This window comes from Zalophus californianus, chromosome 10, assembly GCF_009762305.2.
Source record: "Zalophus californianus isolate mZalCal1 chromosome 10, mZalCal1.pri.v2, whole genome shotgun sequence".
Taxonomy (NCBI): Eukaryota; Metazoa; Chordata; class Mammalia; order Carnivora; family Otariidae; genus Zalophus; species Zalophus californianus.
The window spans coordinates 71,616,244-71,632,071 of record NC_045604.1 but is presented as its reverse complement, the minus strand read 5'-3'; the positions used below and the strand labels follow the sequence as shown (position 1 = coordinate 71,632,071).

Genomic DNA, 15,828 nt, shown 5'->3' with positions numbered 1-15,828 from the left:
GCTAGTCGCCGTCAACCCAGGCTGTCGCCTGGTGGCAGGCCCCAGGCCTCCTCATCCTCCTCCAATTTAAATTTTGGAGGTTGAAACTGCCTTTTGCAAACTTTCTTTCTTGCCTGGGGTCCTTGGGGGGAAAAATGGCCTAAATGAGAGAGACGTCACGAGGTTATTCATCCCAGCGTCCCTGTGACCAGAGATGCTCTCAATGGGGCTTCTGGAAGGGCCGTGCCTTGTTGGTGCCCCTGTCTGTGTCCTGCGCACTGCCAAGGGATTTGGTGGGATTCACAAAGTCTTGAGTTTGGCAGCATTGGCTTCTGGGGTCCGTCCAGGCAGGGGGGCCAGTCTGGATAGGCAGGGGTGTCCACTCTGTGGGAGCCCTGGGTCTTGGGCCTAGCCCAAGTTCAGCTGGGCCTGGTGGTGAGTGGCCAAGGGGTCAGGCGCTGGAGACAGGAGCAGGCAGAGCCAGCACCCCTCCCTGTAGGACCAGGAGGAGAGCTCCATGTGGTGCCCTCGGCCAGGCACATCGAGGGCATCGCTAGTGAGAGACTCTGGGTGGTGGGTGACCTCGGAACCTTCTCCAGGGATTGAAGCTGGCCTGTCACCTCACCCCGTCGACTTTGCACACTGGTGTGGTCCCCACCAAGTCACCTGCAGAGTGAGGGGCGGTGGGCATGGGCTCAGCCAGGTGGACTCAGGGACAGAACAGGTCCCTGTGGGAGGACATGGCTGGGTAGGGCCTGGGTCCCCAGGCACAGCAAGGGAGCAAGATTTTCGCTAACATGCTCCCCCTCTGTGGCCTTTGGCACCACAGCACTCGTAACTGGCCAGTCTCCTGTGAGCTCCCTACGGCTGGGGCCCAGTGTGGCACATTGCCCAAGTCGGGTGCCCCCAACACCCTGCTGGTGCTGCACAGAGAGCCCGGAGGATCGCTCCAGCCGCAGGTCCAAGCTCCCCCAGCCCTCAACAGCCCCTCTGACCACCTCCCCCCAAATCCTGTCCCCTCCCCAGCTGTCTTTTCCTAGTGAACTCCAAGCTTGCTCCAGCCTGGGGTGGCCTGTCCCTGCAGACTCCTCTCCCGGATGGTCACATGGCAGGCTTCTTGGTGGTGTTCAGATCTTGGTGTTAAAGTCACCCCTCAGCCAAGTTTCTCTGCTCCCTTCCCATCTGCAGTGAGCTCCACGCCCCCCTCCCGCCCCCCGACTGTCTGTCTCACTGTCCCCCTGTATTTTCTTCCTAGAAGTTAGCAATATGCAAAATGACATTTGGGCACATGTGCATCTGGCTGTTGGCCTCCAGGGCCCATGTGTGACAGGCTAGGTGTATGTGGAACTGAAGAGTTGATGGAGAGCCAAGGAAGGGAGGGGTGGAAGGAGAACAGGTAGAAAAGGAAGGATGCGGATTGGCAGAGCATCTCCCAGGAGGGGCTCTGGCTCGCCAGGTCCCTGTTGTTGCCGCCTGAGAGGGCTTCCAGGTCTCCTGGCCTGGGAGGAGTGGCATGGAGGAGCACGGGGTGGGGGGCGGTCGTCAGTGGCCCAGGCGTGGCCTTGACCATGCGCTGCATCAGGTGTCCCCTCCATGCTCCTTGGGGATCGCGAGGCAGGGTGTGCAAGGCTCAGGGAGGTCCCGGAGACCCCTCCGGGTAGGCGAGGGAGCAGCACATCCTCCTCTCCCTCCCCCATGCATGCTGCCACACTTGCTGCCACCCCCCCGAGGTGCCCGTAAGGGAAGCACCCGGAGAAGATGAGCAGCAGCTGTGGTTGGACCTGCACGAGGGGCTCGCACTCCTCCCTGGTGTGCCCGGCTGGCACGTGCTGGATACGGGTAGTGTCTGGGGCCTCAGGGCTGTGGTGACGGCAGCCATGACCCTGATGGTCAGCCCGTAGCTGTGGGCGCCAGATGATCCGGCTCAGGCTCCTCTCCCCCCCACCCCCGGGCGGGCAGTGCAGGGGGCCTGCTCTAACACCCGGGGCTCGGGGCTCGGGCTGTCCTTCACCACAGCCCCCCATCCTACGTGCACAGCTGCTCCCCGTCCCAGAGAGGTCCAGGGCTGGCTCTCTGGCCATCGGGAGACAGCCCTGACAAGGACACGCAGGCCCTGTGCATACAGAGAGGGCTCCGGAGAGGGGTGCAGGGTTCTGATGGGCTCTGCAGCAGGGACAGGGGACGCTGTGCAGAAAGCACTGGAGGGGTAGGTGGGGGCTGCTGAGGGTGAAGGGTTCTTGGCATGCTGCCCTGGGGGGGGCCACTGAAGGGTGTGACCACTCGGCTCACCTGCAGGCAGGAGAGCCAGGCATGGGCCAGGGTGGGCGCTGTCCCAGAACGGAGGCTGAGGCTCCCACCAGAACGGGCTCAGCCTGCGCTCCTATCCTCCCATCTCCTGCCCCGGATGTAAACAACCCCGCCGCCCCGCCCCTGCCCGAGGTCCCAGCCCTGTGCCCTGTCCTCCCGCTGCTGCTGCCGGCTCACACATCTCCAGTGGGTCCCAGGCTCCCCTGGAGAGGCAGGCTGGGGAAAGAGGGAGCGAGGGGGACAGCAAGCATAGCCTGGCTCTGAGCCTTCGAGGCTCACGCCTGGGGTGGATGGATTCGCCCCCAGCCCTGCCCTGACCCCAAGACGTGTTGCTCTGCCACCCACTGAGCCTAGGGACAGGGCGGCCGGAGCGAGTGGGCTCGGCAAGCCCTAGAGCTTGACACCCTCAGCCTCGGTTTCCCTGTCTGAAAAACTGGAAATAATAGTACCGTGCGCCTCTCAGGGCTGCTGTGAGCATCCAGGGGCACCTTGGGGAGAAAGCTCCCGCAAATGGGCGATGTCTTCCCGGACCCTCTCTGGGGCCTGGAGGCACAGAGAGGAATGTCCTTCCACCAGCCAGCTTGTGTTTATTGCCTCTCAGATAAAACAGGACTGCAAAGGCACCAGCCCAGCACGGGGGCCTGGAAACCCCAGTTCCAAGAGTCCCCCAAGCCCCCAGAGGAATCCCCGAACATGCGTGCACCCTGGGACTCAGACTTGGATGATGGGTGAGGAGCAGGAGAACCAGGCTCTGTCCCCAGGGGTTCCCAGGCTGGCAGGGAAGGTGAGGGCAGCTTAAGGCCTATGGGGGACACGAGAAAGGTGGGGCTGGGCCAAAGGCCGTGGGGTCTGAAGTGGGGGAGATGGGGGAGGGGAGGGGCCAGAGAAGGTCCCAGAGGGTGGAGGCTGGGGAGAGTGGTGGAAGGCAGCCATCGGGGTGGGGGGTGGGGTTGGGCAGGGGTCTCCTGCCAGACGCTGACAGACAGCAGAGAAAAGGCCTCAGTTTACACTGCAGAAGCCAAGTCCGCAGGGCTGTCTGCCTGGTTAGGCAAGCCCCAGGGACGCAAGCGTGTCGCCCAGCAGCCCCAGAACCAACAGCATGGTGGGGACAAAGAGCCCAGCAAGGTGTGGAGAGGAGTTTTCCATGTCTAGGTCGGAGCTCTGCATGGTGCTGGCAATCCACGTGGTGTACATGCTGACGTTGATGTAGACTCCCGGCTTTTTGGGGAGGCCACAGGCAGACCCCCAGCTCACAATGCCTGCCTGGGTCCAGACTCCATCAAGGTTGCAAACCAGCGGGCCCCCGGAGTCACCCTAGGGAGAAAGGAGGAGTCTGGAAGCGTAGGGCACACGAGGGGAAAGGAAGTTCCCAGGGGTCTCCCCAGGCCCACCAACCTCCCTTCAACACGGCTAGCTAGGTCTAGTGGACGGAGGATCGGTGGGTTGGATGTTTCTGGAAGGCAATGGAGGTCTGGGAATTCAGGGCAAAATCTCTGGCAGATGGGAGAAGCAGTGCCAGGGGAATGAATGCTGTGTTCTCTAAATACGACCGTGCGTGTCAGAGTAGGGGCTCAGGGGGGCATTTCTGTGTTGCTAATAATGCTGTTTGCTTCATTTTGGATGAAAAAGTCTGCGATAAAACAATACTAAGAGGGCACGTGAGATAAAGCGTGTTTTGCTTGTAAAAGCAGACAAAGAAAGAAGACACCAACCCAGCCCAGAAGTGACCAGCTCCTCAGGACAGTCTGCTCAGAGGCCCTGAGGTTCTTTTTGGGAAAGAAAAAAAGGACATTTCTGGCCCCCAAAGAAAAGCTTTAGGGATGGGGATATGGTCACAGTTTGCTTAAGCACTTTTGAAGTTTTTCACGTTCTGATAATATTGATATGATACATTTAAAAGGAGGCAGGGCGCAAGAATATGCTTTTCTATTTGAATTGACCAGTATTTAAAGCAACGTTGCCCTCCTCCACCCTGGGGGGGGGGGCAGGGGTGCTGGGGAGTGGGAGATCCCGCTTCCATCCCCCACTGGGATTGCTTGCTCACCCCGCAGGCATCTTTCTGGCCACTCTCGAAGCCAGCACAGAGCATATCCTCGAGGATGATGGGCAGCTCGATGGGCACGTTGGAGTTCTCGTGGTAGTAGGCGTCACAGGTCTGGGCGTCAATGAGGGGCAGCTGCAGCTCCTTCAGGGTGAAGGGCGGGGGCAGTGCTGGGGTGGGGAGCAGAACGGTGCTCAGACGGCAGGCGGCCACCTGCTGGCCCTCCCCCCGCCCGTCCCTGCGCTCCCGCGCTCAGCCGGACTGCTGACAAGAAGCCGTTCCTTGTCATTTCTGCATGCCACTCCTCCGCTTCTTGAGGATCTGAGGATCCAGGGCCTGCGTTGAGCCCAGGGCGGGGGGCGGGGGGGGGGGCCGAGGTGAGCCTGTGTTGAATATTCAAAACCCGAGGAAGAGCTGCCCCCTTCCTCCATCTGGCAGGGCATGCGCGGAGATGTGGAGCTCCCCTCGGGCGTGGCTGCCCTCCCAGGCCCGGGGCGGGGGGGTGGCAGGGGACACACAGAGACACACGGGGGAGAGGCTGTGTGAAAATGGAGGCAGGCTGGGGCTCGCAGCCACCAGCCGAGGGACTGCTACCAGGTGCCACCTGACGCTCGAAGGAGCAGGAGGATCCTGGCCCGGCCAACACCTCGACTTCAGACTCGTACCGTCCTCAACTGTGAGAGCCTCCATTTCTACAGTTTGAAGCCCCCAGGCCTGTGCCTGTTTGTCGTGGAGGCCCGGGGCCCCCGATGCCGGGCGGTCGTCCTGTGTTCCCAGACCTCACTCCTGCCCCGCCCTGTGGGAAGAGGCTGCAATGCCTCATCCTCCGCACGAGGTTAGCACTGGAGTCTCTGCTCGTCACAGGGGGAAGCCACAGCCCAGCGAGGCTGGTGGGGGTCACCCAGCCCACATGGAGGCCAGGCAGTCAGGCCCTGGCTCCTGTGCCACGAGGGCAGGGGTGACGTGTGGCAAATCCTCCAGCCAGATAAGGGCCGCCAGCACTGGCGCGTCGGAAGGGTCTGGGACCCAGGCTGGGCCAGCATTCCAGAGCCCTCAGGTGGGGCTAGCGTTCCTCCTTGGGGTACTGCATGCTGGGAGGGCAGAGTGGGGAGCCCGAGCGAGGGTCTGGGGTGGCAGTATTTCTGTGGCTCCCCTCTGCTGTGCCCTCATCAGTGTGTGCAGGCTTCACATCCACCCTTTATGAGTGTGGTGGCAGGTGCCGGAGGAGAGAGGGCCCTAGGGAGGCCCTAACAGCCCTGGTCCCCCCCTTCCCCCTCCCTTCCCCCCCCTCCCCCGCATGGGTGTCCTTACGTTGATTCAAGTCGACATTCCCCCAGCCGGTGACCCAGCACCAGGTGCCTTGACCCAGGGGGTCTCCAGGTTTGGGGAGGCAGACTGGAAGGATGAGGTCACTGAAGGTGACAGGGGAGGCCAGCTGCACCAGGGCAATGTCCCCTCTGTTGCTCTCCTCTGAGTACTCTGGGTGGGTGATGAACTGGGCCACGGCTTGGAGCTCCTGGGGCTCCCCAGCCTGGGGGTAGGAGGAGAGGGAGCCCAGCAGCACGACGTAGGCAGATAGGGGCTGCTTCCTGGAGGTGGGAGAGTCCAGGGTCAGGAGACCCAGGGTCTCATGGGTGGGGGCCAGGGGCCATCTTGATTTGAGGGTCCTAACATTATAGATGGACAACTTTGCAAGCAGAGCACGTGCCAGAAACGAAAAGGACCTTGTTTATTCCTCAAGACACCCCTACATGGACCCCACCGCCCTGTCTGGTGAGTGTGAACCAGGCTTGAGAGGCAGTCACTGCCGCCCAGCTGCTGAGCAGTGGACTGGAGGCCTCATCTTCTCAAGAGATCCCCATAGGGGAGCCTTTGGTCTCTGGGAAATGAATCACTTCTTGGGAGGTGGCCCATGGGAGTGGATAAGTGACTGGTGGATAAGTGACACCCCAGGAGCATATTTCCCCCATCTAATGCCAGATGCACCGAAGGCTGTAGTTTAAATGGGGAAGGGAGGGTGTTGGGGGGGTGAAGGGCCGGTCCTGGCTACCCCCTGCTCCCACCTGTGCCCTCGGAAGATACTCACTGGTCGAAGCAGTGGGCTGCAGTCAGCACCCAGTCCTCAGCGATCAGGGAACCCCCACACACGTGCTGTCCATATTCCCTCAGGCTGACCTGCCACGGCCACTGGCCCAGCTTGGCATTCTGCCCCGACATGATACGGCCTGACACACGTGGGCGTCCACACACTGCAGGGGGAGCCCATGGGCCGGCTAGGCGTGGTCCCGTCTAGCTCCCCGGCCCCACAGAACGACCCTCCTAATCCCTGGGGCTCACAGGTTGGCACCTGGTCCCTCCTCGGGCTCTACAAGGTGGAATTCCTTGTGATGTAGGACCTTCCGCTCGAGGAAAGGACTTGGCCCTGGCGGGGGCGGGGCGCATTGCACAGCAGCTGAGTTGGGGGAAGTGGGAGCTGGGGGCCTGGGTGGTTATTGCAGGCTCGGTGGGAAGAGGGGAGTTGTGAGCCGCTGGTCCAATGCTCCTGCCTGCCGCACAGTGCGTGCCACATCATCTGCGCTTGGCCGGTGGAGGCGGTGAAGGTGCGGAGGTCTGGGGGGTCCGAAGGAGAGCCCCTCCCGACCTCTGGGTTCCTTAGAGGACCTGCCCGGGCACAGGGCATAAGGGGCAGGGAAGGCATTACACAGGCCTCTTAATCTGCCCCCAACACTCAGGCACTCTCCTGCAGTGCCTGTCCCCCCCCCCCCCCCCCCGCCCCTGTATCTGTCCTACCTGAATCCAGGCTTATGGCAAAGGCATTGGGCGGGGAGAAGTTGGCTGGGAGAGCGGGGGTGCTCTCCTGGAGGGCCATGGGGAGGAGGGAGAGCAGGATGGCAGTAAGGGCCAGCTCCATGGTGTGCTCCAGCCACCACTTCCGGGGGCAGAGTCCTCAGACACTGAGGAGCAGAAGGATTGCCGTTTAGCCCAAGTGCTGGCCTTGCCCCAAGGTGGGGCTGACACTCGAGACTCGGCTCCCACACTGCTCCTGGGCCCAGAGTCCTCGGCCCTCTCCATGTCTTCGGCAAGACCCTCAGGACCTTCCCTCCCCTGCCCTGGTCCCAGCATCATAGCACCCACGCCCCCCACCACATCTGGGGCACTTACTGTGTGCTGGCCCTGTGTCAACCGTACCCCGGCCTCCTGGCTATTAGGATCCCCATCTTACAGCAGAGGAAGTGAGACTCCCATGGTTGAAGGACTTGCCCGAGGCCCGACAGGTGACAAAGATATTTCTACTTTGTGCTCTGTGTCATAGTGCCTGGTGCACCAGGCAGGGGGTGGGGGGATGGGGACTGCCGCCCTAGGACACACTCCACTCTGCTCCCTCAGCTGTTTGTTTTCACCCTGGAGCTCGGAAGGGCCTAAGGTGGGGCCAAGATGCCTGGAGAGTGAGAAGGGACCCATTATTCAAGGAGGTGGAACACCTGGACAGCCACTGCCCTGCGCTGGCCTTACCTCCATGGAGCTGTGTGGCCAAGAAAGCAGAGCTGAGCAGCCTGGGCACTGGGGGGAGGAGGGATGCAGGACACTTTTCCTGATTCCTAAGTTTTATCCATTTCTCAAGTACCCATCCTTTCTGATGCCCCAGTCAACCTAGCCTACAGGCCGCTCCCCCTCCAAAGGGCTCATTACCCCTGGGGGGCATGGTGGATCTCTGAGCAGCCCCAAATACTTGATTTACGTCAAAATCATGTTCAGTGAATACTCTTGGTGTTACTGCTTTTTCCACCTACCAGATCTCTTGATTTCTGAGAAAAATGTGAATTTATTTAGAACTTTGTTTTGTTTTGCTTTATTTCAAAGCTCTGTTGTTGGCATAATCTTTTCAGAGGCTTGTAACTTGTGTCAATGTAAAATATCCCTGTATTTCATTCTTTTTTTTTTAAGATTTTATTTTATTTTTTGACAGAGAGAGATACAGCGAGAGAGGGAACATAAGCAGGGGGAGTGGGAGAGGGAGAAGCAGGCTTCCCGTGGAGCAGGGAGCCCGATGCGGGGCTTGATCCCAGGACCCTGAGATCATGACCTGAGCCGAAGGCAGACACCCAGCGACTGAGTCACCCAGGTGCCCCTCCCTGTATTTCATTCTTAAGACTCCTAGCTCTGGGGCACCTGGGTGGCTCAGTCAGTTAGGTGTCCAACTCTTGATTTTGGCTCAGGTCATGATCTCAGGGTTGTAGGATCGTGCCCTGGGTCAGGCTTCATGCTGAGCATGGAACTTGCTTGAAATTCTCTCTCTCCCTTTCCCTCAGCCCCTCCCCCCACTTACTCTCATGCTCAAATAAATAATTAAATAAAATCTTTTTTTTTTATTTATTTATTCATGAGAGACAGAGAGAGAGAGAAGCAGAGGGAGGAGCAGGCTCCCCACTGAGCAGGGAGCCCGATGTGGGACTCGATCCCAGGACTCTGGGATCATGACCTGAGCCGAAGGCAGACGCTTAACCATCTGAGCCACCCAGGCGCCCAATAATTAAATAAAATCTTAAAAAAAAAAAAGAGGGCACCTGGGTGGCTCAGTCGGTTGAGCAGTCTTGATTTCAGTTCAGGTCATGATCTTGAGGTCATGGAATTGAGCTCTGCATTGGGCTCTGCCCTCAGTACAGACCCTCTCTCCCTCTACTCCTTCCCCTGATCTCTCTCACTCTCTCTCCCTGAAGTAAAGAAACAAGATAATGCACAGCCTTGTGCTGCGGTCAGAGTATGTGTGCCCCCCACCCTTCCACAAGTTCATATGTTGAAATCTGTATGTTAAAGCCCAGGGTGTTGTGTTCAGAGATGGGGCCTTTGGGAGGTGATGCGGTCAGGAGGGTGGAGTCCTCATGAATGGGATCAGTGCCCTCATAACAGAGACCCAGAAAGCTCCTTCACCCCTTCTGCCATGGGAGGGCACAGTGAGGAGGCAGCAGCTGTGAACCAGGAAGCAGGCTCACCAGACACCTTGACTTCAGACTTCCAGACCAGGAAGCATGAGAAAGAAATGCTTATCTGTAAGCCATCCAACCACTTTATGGTATTTTGTGATAGCAGCCCAAGTGGATGAGGTCACCCAGCAAAGCATTTGACTCAGAAGGGATGTCACATTCCTCTTCCTCCGTGTGGGCTCACTCCATCCCTTGTTTCTGCTGAGCTTGTGTTAGGAACGTACAGAGCAGAGGAGAGACTGCTCCCCCTGCAGCCTTCCAAGCTAGGCCAGTTCACACTGCTGGGAACACACGGCCTAGCTGACGGTCTGCTGAGTTGCCGGCCCACCCAGAGCCCTGCTTCGCCTTTGTTCTCAACCCTTGATTTTATTTTACTTAAAACACATTTTGCTATGGAAAAATTTAAGTATACACAGATTAGAGGAGAACAGGAAACACTTATGTCTGTCACCCAGCTTAGAGGACTCTCAGTGTGGAACCGACCTCGTGTGTCCCTCCCTGTCGGCACTATTTTCTTTCATGCAATCTGTAAATTTTTGCTCTAAGTTCTGAACACGTTTCTCTACTTTACCTTCCAATGTGCCAGTTCATCCTTTAGCTACATCCATTTTACCATTCAGCCCTTGCCTCAAACGATTTCTCTGAGCAGCATCTTCAATCCTTTCTTGTTCTCTGATCGATCTTTTCCTGGGCAATTCTTGTTTCGTGTTTACAAACACCCTAGAGGAGCTTTCTGAGGATAGCAGCTAGGCTCCTCCAAGTTGTCTACTGTTCCGTGTAATCTCTTGGTTTTCCTTGAAGACACTTCACCTTATTCAAATAGATCGTCCTGGTGCACGTATGGATTTCCCAGGATTGTCCTTGGTTTGTTGTGCAGTAATAACAGTAAGAGGGCAGCGAACAGGCCCCATGACACTCCCACGCTGCACGGGCCAGAGAAAGGACTGGCCGGCCCTCCGCCAGCTACTAGGAAATCACTTCTGAGCCTTCCGAATGTCTTGCTTGACCTGAAGCCTTGTGCCCCTGCACTTAGTTAATGCTAACAGCACCACTGCGGGCCGCGCCCAGGGCCGCACCGCATCCTCGGGACTTCCAGAGGCATGGAAGTCTGCGCACTAAGCCTCGGCACCGGGCCTCCGAGCTTACCCGACACGGAAGCCGTTAATAAAACCTCACTCACCGGGGCTCAGGTGAGCGTCCCCAGCTGGCAGAGCTCACGAGTGTTGTCACCCGTCACTGCTGGGAGAACGGAGCTCTGCCCGTCTGACTCCGCTGTGAAGGGAAGCTAGAAGCTTCCACCCGGTCTCGCCTGGCCTCTGTACCTTTTGCGTTGGCTGATGCTCCCAGTACCACTGCAGCGAGCCCCAGCCACGAGTGTAACAGCTTCGAGTTCTGGGAGACCTAGGCAATCACGACTCTGAGGGCGGCCTGTGGACCCCAGTTCAGTTGTCCTGGAGCTTGGTGACTGTGGTGCCCTGCACCCCCGCCCACGGAAAAGGAAAGCTGCCTGTGGGCTCTGTGCAGTCGGGTGCGGCCGGCTGCGAGCAGCAGGCAAACGGCGAGGCGAAGAGCCCCCCGGGTGGTCAAAATCGGGCCATCTTCCCTGGCTCCTGTCAATGACCATCGCCTTGAGCGGCAGCCCCCAACGGCCGCTCAAGGAGGCGGTGTTAACGTGTTCTCACGGGAGTCTCGGCTGTGGGCCAGCCTTGGCCCTTCCCGGACGAGGCGGTGCGTGGAGGAACGGGGGGCAATGGGGGCAACGGGGCGGGGGCGGCCAGGACCCCAGGGTCGCCGACAAGCAGGATCGTGTGGGCGCACGGTGGGGTTGGGGGACCCCGCCCCAGTCGAAGCTCCAAGCCGGCGGCGCCGTGAGGTCCGACTTTCCCCGACAACGGGACCCTCCCCCCCCCCCGCCGCACCCGAAGAGGTCCAGCCCGGGGTGGGGAGGGCGGGGGGAGAAGGTGTGGGCCGGCGTGGCGGGCGCTCCCTCTCCCCCAGGGGGCGCCCCGGCCGGGCCCCCGAGCGGGCGGAAGCAGAGGGGGCGCCAAGCGGCGGGAGACGAGGCCATGGGCGCGCGCGTCGGGGCGCTGCTGCTGGCGCAGCTGCTGGTGCGAGTGGAGCTCGGGAGGCAGGGTGAGCTCAGGCGGGGGCCGCCGGCCGGCGTCGGGCTGCTGGGGGGGCGGCTGGGGCGCGCGCAGACCGGGCGGAGCTCACCCGCCCCCCCCGCCCCCCCCGCCCCCCCCAGAGTTTCAGGATCAGGACCAGCTGTTTGCAGGTAAGGCGCCCAGGACGCGCGCTTCCCCCCGCGGGGCCCCTGAGCCGCAGCGTAGAGGGCGCCTCATCTTCTCCTCTCCTCCGCCCAGGTTTCGAGAACTCGTCGTTGCTCACGTGTAACTGCCGGGCCCCTGGGGGGAGGGGCGGGCGCCCGCCGACCACGTGGGGAGGGTTCCGGGGTCCCCTGGTCCCCCTGCGGCGCGACCCCCGACGCGCGCCCTTCCGGGTTCGCGAAGGGGAGCCCCTTCCCTTCGCGCAGGAGGGCGGGGTCCTGCCGCTCAGCCGCGTGTCCGTCTGTCCGTCCCAGGGCCCTGTGGCCAACGAACCGTTTCGACGCGCGTGGTGGGCGGAAAGGACTCGGAGCTGGGGCGCTGGCCGTGGCAGGGCAGCCTGCGCTTATGGGGCTCCCACCACTGCGGAGCGAGCCTGCTGAACCGCCGCTGGGTGCTCACGGCCGCGCACTGCTTCGGAAAGTGAGTCTGGGGGCGGGCGGCCCACTGATTGGCCGGCCAGGTCTTGTGCGCCCTCCGGGTTCAGATTCTCCTGAGCCCCAGGCCCGGCTGCAGCCATGTGAGGAAAACCTCGTTCCCCTTCTTCTAGAACGTTCTTCAGAACATTCGCACGCACTTTTGTGTCGTGTTCTTTTCTGTCTTCTTTTCTCCCCAAATGGCAGCACCAGGCATCTCCTTCCTCATCCCACGTCCGGGGGGAGGCGTACCAGGGGGTGGAAGGAGGTGGGGAAGTGCTGGACACAGAGCCTGGCCTGTGGTGAAGGTGGTGGTGGAGTTTTCCACCTGCTCTGGTCCTGTGCATCTGTTCATTGTTTTTTTAGGACAGCTGTGGGAGGTGACAGGCTGGCTGAGTGGCCAGATTAGGCTCCACGGGGAGGCACCCTGCTGCCCCCAGTCCCCAAGCCCTCAGGTGTGCTCCGGCCTGGTCTCCTCTAAAGACCCCTGCCTGCTCTGTCGTCCCTGTCAGGCACAGTGATCCGTTCGAGTGGTCGGTCCAGTTCGGGGAGCTGTCTGCCTCGCCGTCTCTGTGGAATCTGCAGGCCTACTACAACCGGTACAGTGTGGAGGAGATCATTTTGAGCCCCATGTACCTGGGGGCTTCATCCTATGACATCGCCCTGCTGAAGCTGTCCTCCTCTGTCACCTACAATAAGTACATCCAGCCCATCTGTGTTCTGACCTCCTCTTCCGAGTTCCAGAACCGGACCAACTGCTGGGTGACCGGCTGGGGGGACATCCAAGAAGATCAGGGTGAGGCTGGGGGCGGGGGGGGGGCCTCACGCTCCACCATCTGTTGCATCCGCACCTGGGTCTGTGTGCAGCTGGGGCCGCTCAGCACTGTCTCCTCACCTGCTGTCTGCTCCTGCCCCCCCTCCGGAAGGGACAGACTTCTGTCCTCACAGCCAATTCCCTCTCCCTTCCGGAGACTGTGAGCCAGGAGCTGCAGTGAGAGGGAGCCCAGCTGGGCCTGGGCCTGCACCCCCCAGACTGCAGCGGTCCTGGGGTTGGGCCTCAGAAGGCCTTGGGCCAAGCCTTCTTTCCACCTCAGCACGGGTGCTCACCCAGCCCCCAGCCATCCCGACCCTGGCTCTCCCACACCTTCTCCGTCTACCTGCCTTGGCTTCCTTGCCTGGAGCACTGAGCCCATTACTCGGTCCTGGCAATTTCAAGCCATCCATAATCCTTGGCTCCCCAGCCTGCTCTCTGGGGGTCCTTGGGCCAGCATGAAGTGCCACCTGCATATCTCTCGCCATGAATTCCCTGAAACTGCTGGGCACAGCCTCCCTGGAGGTGCCGTGGGCCTGGACTGCCCCATACACTGCTCCCTGGCCCGGCCCACTCCTGCAGCACCCCTTCCCACAGCAGCAACAGCAGGGAAAGGTCCCAGCGTGTGTGCTCTGTGGCTGGCGCTGTTCTGGGCTCTCGAGACTGAGGAATGAGCAGTGTGAAGGCTCTCTTCCTTCTGGACCTTACCTATGAATGAGGGTGGGAACATTTTTATACTGGCTTTATAGATGAGAAAAGTGAGAGAGGCGGAGAAATTGCCGGAAGGCCCCTGAAAGAGTCAGTGGAGAGGCCAGGGCTCATTGGCTGAGAGGGTAAGGTGTCGTTAAGGTCACACATCTGGAATTGGCGGGGGGCGGGGGGGAGAGAAATCAACACTAAATCAACACTAGCCCTGCCTTCCTCTAGAGTTGGGGTCTTTTCCGTTTCCTGCAAGGGGCTGGATAAAGTGTCCCTACCACAGAACTCTCCTGGCCCAAAGGGCCGAATGGGTGTGAGCCAAGGGGCCCAGTCAGCAAACACCCTGACCCCCGGCCGACAGGTAGTCCCGTCCAGCCCCAGGCTCCCCCTCATTCTGGCAGGTAGAAGGTGACTTCTGGACCCTACCATCTTGCGGGTGTAAAGCTTAGCTCCGCCACGTGCTGGCTCGGAGACCTGGGGCAAGGCATCTAGCAGCGCTGTGCCTCGGCCGCCTCGTGTGTAGCTGGGGGCCATGATCGCTCCCACCTGCTAGGCTGGCTTGGAGGTTTGAAGCGGTTCATGCGGGAGGGTGGAGAGTGCGGGGCTGACAGCAGGCTCTACCCACACGGCGGCTCTGGGTGTGGGTAGCCTGAGGAATTGGACGGATTTGGGTTCACAGCAGGTTCGGGCACTTCCCTGGTGCTCTGCGGGGGGCCGGGGGGCGGTGAGACGGGAAGGACAGTCCTCCCCCGAATCTTTCCTTACCTGAAAGAGGGTCATGGTGGCGCTGTGTCCTCCGAAGGCCCTGGAGCCCTGAGAGCTCATCCTGCTGCTCTGGAAGCCCCTGGCTGGGTGAGGAGAGGAAAGCCGCGGGCTGCCCCAGCTGCTCAGGCCCCTGAGCCTCCCGCGGCTCGGCTGTGCGGGCCCTGCCCCCTGGGCCTCTGCGCGGGCTGCTGGCTGGCTCTGGAGGGCTGCCCTCTGCCTGCTGGGGGCTGGGGTGGGGGCAACGCCAGATCTCAGGAACGGGCTCTGGCAGCGCGCCGTCACCCACAGTGTGCTGGGTGCTGGCCCCAGGGACCCTCTCCCCCAGCTCGTAGCCTGTGCTATTCCTCCCGACCAGATGACAGAGGAGAGGCTCAGGGGGCCATCTTTCTCTGACCCCCCCGCAGTGCTGCCATCCCCCTACATCCTCCAGGAAGTGCAGGTCGGCATCATAAACACTGCCATCTGTAACTACCTCTACACACAGCCTACTTTCCGCCTTGACATCTGGGGAGACATGATTTGTGCCGGCCATGTCCAAGGTGGCAAGGACGCCTGCTTTGTGAGTGTCCCTCCCCAGCCCAACCAGGGGCTTCTGGGGCCTGGCAGCCCCCCACCCCAGCCCCAGACCTGAGAGTCACCTGTATCCCTGCCCCTCATTTGGTCCTTGTGTCCACCCCAGAGGGTAGACACTATTGCCCCACTTTGCAGACGCAGAAACTGAGGCTTGTTCACTTCCGGGGTGGGGGGTGGGATTTGCACCCAGTCTGCCCAGCTCCACAGCCCCTCCTGCTGTCCCCGCCTCTCCCCTGGCCCCTCGGGCCCCGCCCCAGGCCTGGCTCACCCGCGCTGCTCCCCAGGGTGACTCAGGTGGACCCCTGGCCTGTGAAAAGAAAGGGCTGTGGATTCAGGTTGGAATCGTGAGCTGGGGATCAGGCTGCGGGAGGCCCAACCGGCCGGGTGTCTACACCAACGTCAGTAGGCACTTCAACTGGATCCGGATGCTGTTGGCTCACAGCCACGGTGTTCCCAGGCCAGCCCCCTGCCGGCCCGCGCTCCTCCTCCCTCTGCTCTGGCCTGCCTCCCTCCTGCAGCTGGCCTGAGCCCTGCAGAGCCCAGGAGAGTGGGGCCATCTGCTAAGCCAGGCCCCGTCTCCCTGTGTTCCTTTGCTAATAAACATGTTTGCATGTTGGTGTCTGTGCCTTGCGGAGGTTTCTGCGGCCCCGGGGGGCTCCCTGGACCCCCAGTCACCCCAGCAGCACTCCCTAACTCCTAAGTCTTGCTCCAGCAGTCTGGACTATTCAGGTTTGGGGGGCAAACCACAGGACCCCCACCGGTTAGTTGAGTCAGAAAGATAATTTATGGGAGGACATTAGTAGCCCCTGGGGAGATGAACGGGGATGCCGGGAGGAAATGTCCTGAACCCCCCGGTGCTCGGGGCCCCCCCACCAGACACTCCTGGTTCGACCTCCATCCCCGAGGCCAACCTGGGACCAGGACTGGCGTG

General features: G+C 60.8%; 2 protein-coding genes across 4 annotated transcripts; one reads left to right on the top strand and one right to left on the bottom strand.

Annotated features, from left to right (window-relative positions):
• Positions 1-2,859: 2,859 nt before the first annotated feature.
• On the bottom strand, positions 2,860-7,610 carry LOC113932711 (serine protease 33-like). 2 transcript variants are annotated; one of them, XM_027612019.2, is made up of 6 exons: positions 7,490-7,610; positions 7,118-7,281; positions 6,414-6,576; positions 5,639-5,916; positions 4,331-4,497; positions 2,860-3,600 (listed from the first exon to the last, which is right to left on the bottom strand). In XM_027612019.2, exons 2-6 carry the CDS (start codon positions 7,236-7,238, stop codon positions 3,331-3,333), a joined length of 999 nt encoding a protein of 332 aa, XP_027467820.1. In that variant the 5' UTR covers positions 7,239-7,281; positions 7,490-7,610; the 3' UTR covers positions 2,860-3,330. The 2 variants fall into 2 exon arrangements, with proteins under 2 accessions (XP_027467820.1, XP_027467821.1); XM_027612020.2 differs by lacking the exon at positions 7,118-7,281 and having other exon boundaries at positions 7,490-7,561.
• Positions 7,611-11,269: 3,659 nt separating this feature from the next.
• LOC113932565 (testisin-like) lies at positions 11,270-15,511 on the top strand. 2 transcript variants are annotated; one of them, XM_035721986.1, is made up of 7 exons: positions 11,270-11,442; positions 11,555-11,584; positions 11,673-11,699; positions 11,891-12,056; positions 12,562-12,845; positions 14,729-14,883; positions 15,182-15,511. In XM_035721986.1, the coding sequence occupies exons 1-7, from the start codon at positions 11,376-11,378 to the stop codon at positions 15,422-15,424; spliced, it is 972 nt and encodes a 323-aa protein (XP_035577879.1). In that variant the 5' UTR covers positions 11,270-11,375; the 3' UTR covers positions 15,425-15,511. The 2 variants fall into 2 exon arrangements, with proteins under 2 accessions (XP_035577879.1, XP_035577880.1); XM_035721987.1 differs by lacking the exon at positions 11,673-11,699.
• Positions 15,512-15,828: the final 317 nt, after the last annotated feature.

Coding starts and splice junctions, on each gene's coding strand:
- LOC113932711 (XM_027612019.2), bottom strand. CDS start 7,238: ATGGAGCTGGCCCTTACTGCCATCCTGCTCTCCCTCCTCCCCATGGCC. Junction 5,917..6,413: donor GCAGCCCACTGCTTCGACCA/GTGAGTATCTTC, acceptor TCCCACCTCCAG/GAAGCAGCCCCTATCTGCCT. Junction 4,498..5,638: donor GAATGTCGACTTGAATCAAC/GTAAGGACACCC, acceptor TCCCCACCCCAG/CACTGCCCCCGCCCTTCACC.
- LOC113932565 (XM_035721986.1), top strand. CDS start 11,376: ATGGGCGCGCGCGTCGGGGCGCTGCTGCTGGCGCAGCTGCTGGTGCGA. Junction 11,585..11,672: donor TCAGGACCAGCTGTTTGCAG/GTAAGGCGCCCA, acceptor TCCTCCGCCCAG/GTTTCGAGAACTCGTCGTTG. Junction 12,057..12,561: donor GCCGCGCACTGCTTCGGAAA/GTGAGTCTGGGG, acceptor CGTCCCTGTCAG/GCACAGTGATCCGTTCGAGT.